We start from the raw sequence: 3,476 nt of genomic DNA, 5'->3' as shown, positions 1-3,476 counted from the left end.
ATGTCCAACAGCAGCTCCATGCCCCAATTCCTCCTCCTGGCATTCGCAGACAGGCGGGAGCTGCAGCTCCTGCACTTCTGGCTCTTCCTGGCCATCTCCCTGGCTGCCCTCCTGGCCAACAGCCTCATCCTCAGCGCCGTAGCCTGGGACCACCACCTGCACACCCCCATGGGCTTCTTCCTGCTCAACCTCTCCCTCACAGACCTGGGCTGCATCTGCACCACTGTCCCCAAAGCCATGCACAATTCCCTCTGGGACACCACAACCATCTCCTACACAGGATGTGCTGCACAGCTCTTTTTCTTTCTATTCTTCGTCTCAGCAGAGTTTTCCCTCCTCACCATCATGTGCTACGACCGCTACGTTGCCATCTGCAAACCCCTGCACTACGGGACCCTCCTGGGCAGCAGAGCTTGTGCCCACATGGCAGCAGCTGCCTGGGCCACTGGGTTTCTCTATTCTCTGCTGCACACAGCCAATACATTTTCCCTGCCCCTGTGCCAGGGCAATGCCCTGGACCAGTTCTTCTGTGAACTCCCACACATCCTCAAGCTCTCCTGCTCACACTCAGGCTACCTCAGGGAAATTGGGCTCATTGGGGTCAGTGCCTGTTTAGGGTTTGGTTGTTTCATTTTCATTGTTTTCTCCTATGTGCAGATCTTCAGGGCTGTGCTCAGGATCCCCTCTCAGCAGGGACGGCACAAAGCCTTTTCCACGTGCCTCCCTCACCTGGTCGTGGTCTCTATTGTTATCAGCACTGGTATGTTTTCCCACCTGAAGCCCCCCTCCATCTCCTCCCCAACACTAGATCTGGCACTATCAGTTCTGTACTCGGTGGTGCCTCCAGCACTGAACCCCCTCATCTACAGCCTCAGGAACCAGGACCTCAAGGATGCCCTGAGGAAAATGATGACTGGATGCTTTTCAGGAGCAATAACCTGCCTCTTTTCTTCTGCAGAACATTCCTTGTGTAACCCTTTACTGGCCCAGCCTGCATTCTAAAGCTTTTGAGAGTGGCAGTGGGGGAGTCTTCTTATAATTTTTCCTCTTTTAATGTTCTTAACACAGAAATTTATTTTTCATCCCTTATCTAATTCACTCTCTACCTCTTTGTTTTGACCCACAATTGTGTAAATGAGGAATCATTCTCTGTGTGCATTTAAACAAAATAAAATTCCTGCAGCAAGGTATTTGTCAAACATCCTGCCTTTGTTATTCTGTACGTGAGGAATCACAGTCACTGAGTACAATAAAGGAGGGGGCTGTACCAGAGCCAGGGGTGGGCTTTCCAGGAAGGTGTCCTGAAGAACTCTCCAGCCCACAGGCTGCATGGAGTGGAGTCCTGCCCTTTGTGCCATTGGAAACAACCCATGGTCCTGCCCAGCCTTGTTCTTGGCTACTGAGCCTTCCAGGACTATGGCAGAGGGTGGAGAGGAGTGATCCCCATCCTGCTGGGTCTGCTCCCCACCCTGACCAGCATGGCCAGGGCAGGGTCAGCCCGGGGTGCCACAGCCCCTCCCTGTGCAGAGCAGCACCTCCAGCTCAGGGCCCTGCAGGGATCCCAGGCTGGGATCTGCAACTGGCCAAGGCAGCCTGGACACACTGACCTGGGCAAAGGGATGTCCCTGCAGAAGAGCAAGGCAGCATTTCTGGGCCTGCAGAGAGGAATCCCTGACACAGAGACACCTCTTTCTGCAGCCCCCCCTGGGGACAGGCTGCTCTGTCCCTGGGCCAGGACTCTGGGCTGGGCTGGGCAGAGGGGCTGGCACTGAGGGGCACAGTCAGGCTGTGCTGGGCATCTCCTGGAGGTGACACCAGGGCTCCTGCAGTTTCCCTGACCTCCATTTCCTCCTGCCATGGTCAGTGTCCAGCCCCTGAGCTGATGGGGAGGCTGAGACTCCTCTCCGTGCCCCAGGAGCTGCTGTGCCCTTCAGAGGGGCTGGGGCTGTGGGGGGAGTGCCCAGAGCTCTGCAGCACCCTGGGCTGGGCACTGCTGTGGGGCCAGACCAGACTGGGCTGCTCCACCAGTTGACCTCTATAATGAAATCACTTCTAATTTTCTCCTGAAGAACCATGAGAATATGTGTTGTGTCCTGAGCACTCCTCTGGAACTGTGGGATAATAGAAAAGGTTTTGGTGTCAGGGATATTGAGAAGGCTGGGCAGTGTCACTTGGGAGACCTCTCCCAAACCCTTGGAAAGGCCAGAGCCATCCCAGAGCTTCCTGGGGCCTTGGCAAAGGTAGACATGGAACCAGTCTGCCAACAGGGCAGCAAGGAGGGTTGGCAGAGTTCCAGGCTGCTCAGGCTCAGCAGGGAAGGGGATAGGGCAAGTCCTCCTGCAGCCATTCCCAGGCTATGGAAGGACAAGGCAGGGATTGCAGAACCCCTGTGGGAGGGAAAAGAAGGGGATGTTGTGTGCCCAGACTTTATCAAGGCCCTTGACATGGTCTCCTGTGGTGTCCTTATGGCCAGACTGGTGAGAGCTGGACTGGACAAGTGAAATGTGGTGGGTGGGAAGTTGAATGACTGACGAGGGTCAAAAGTCATGGCACAAATTCCTCTTGGCAGCAACTCCCAGGTGACATCCATCAGGGACCAGCCCTTGACCATTCCTATGGAACATCTTTATTATGTCTCTGGGTGATGGGATGAAATGCACTTTCCACTCCTTTGTGGATGATGCCAAGTTGCAGCAAGTCTGTGAGAAACCTCCTCTAGTTAATGGTGACTTGTACAAAAATGTGGTCAAGATGACTGAGTTGGATAAACTTGTCCTGCCATCAGGTGCCCAGCAAGGCCCAAGACAATGAAGAAAAAACTCATGGGTCAGAGGGAAAGCAATTCAAAAGGGGAGCAAACACAACCAACCCAAACCCAAACAAACACAGAATGACAGAATATGCTGAGGTGGAAGGGACCCACAAGGATCATCCAGTCCAACCCAACTCTTCCATTGCCATCTGCCCCCACCCCAGCAGGCTCTGGAGCAAAGCACGGCTGAGGTCCAGCACAGCTCTGCTCTGACAGAAAGAACCTGCAGTCAGGGACAGGAAGAGGACAAAGTCTCGTTTAACCAGCCCGAGGAATAATGGGCTCAATGACCTCCTCTATTCCTGGTCACTTGAATGACCCTGTGGATCAGGTTTGGTAGCAGTGAGGGGGATGCAGGTTTTCCTTAGGGAAGAGGAGATCAAGACTTGACTCTGTGTCAGAGAGAGCCAGTTTCAGGTGGCTTCAGAATGGACCAGCCAGTGCCCAAAGCTGAGCCAAAAAGCAATTCCAGAGGCACCTGTGTGATAACACTTTGGAGAAAGAATAAAATCCAGGGTGCTGTAGCCCAGAGAGGAGTGAGAGAAATGGGGGAGAAACAACCCTGCAGGCACCAAGGGGAGTGGAGAAGGAGGAGTGAGAGAGAACCTTGGTGGGCACCTGGCAGCCAAAAGCCAACCCCCCAGCCCTGAGAGCCACAGCTCAG

General features: G+C 54.2%; 1 protein-coding gene across 1 annotated transcript; it reads left to right on the top strand.

The window, feature by feature from the left end:
- On the top strand, positions 1-909 carry LOC120322524 (olfactory receptor 14J1-like; the record flags this gene model as incomplete). Its single annotated transcript, XM_039378075.1, has 1 exon — positions 1-909. A coding segment is annotated over exon 1 (909 nt), but the record flags the coding sequence as incomplete, so codon positions are not given.
- Positions 910-3,476: the final 2,567 nt, after the last annotated feature.

Source organism: Pipra filicauda, unplaced genomic scaffold, assembly GCF_003945595.2.
Source record: "Pipra filicauda isolate LSUMZ 115617 unplaced genomic scaffold, ASM394559v2 scaffold991_size40755_pilon, whole genome shotgun sequence".
Classification (NCBI taxonomy): domain Eukaryota; kingdom Metazoa; phylum Chordata; class Aves; order Passeriformes; family Pipridae; genus Pipra; species Pipra filicauda.
This window is presented reverse-complemented; position numbering and strand designations above follow the sequence as displayed.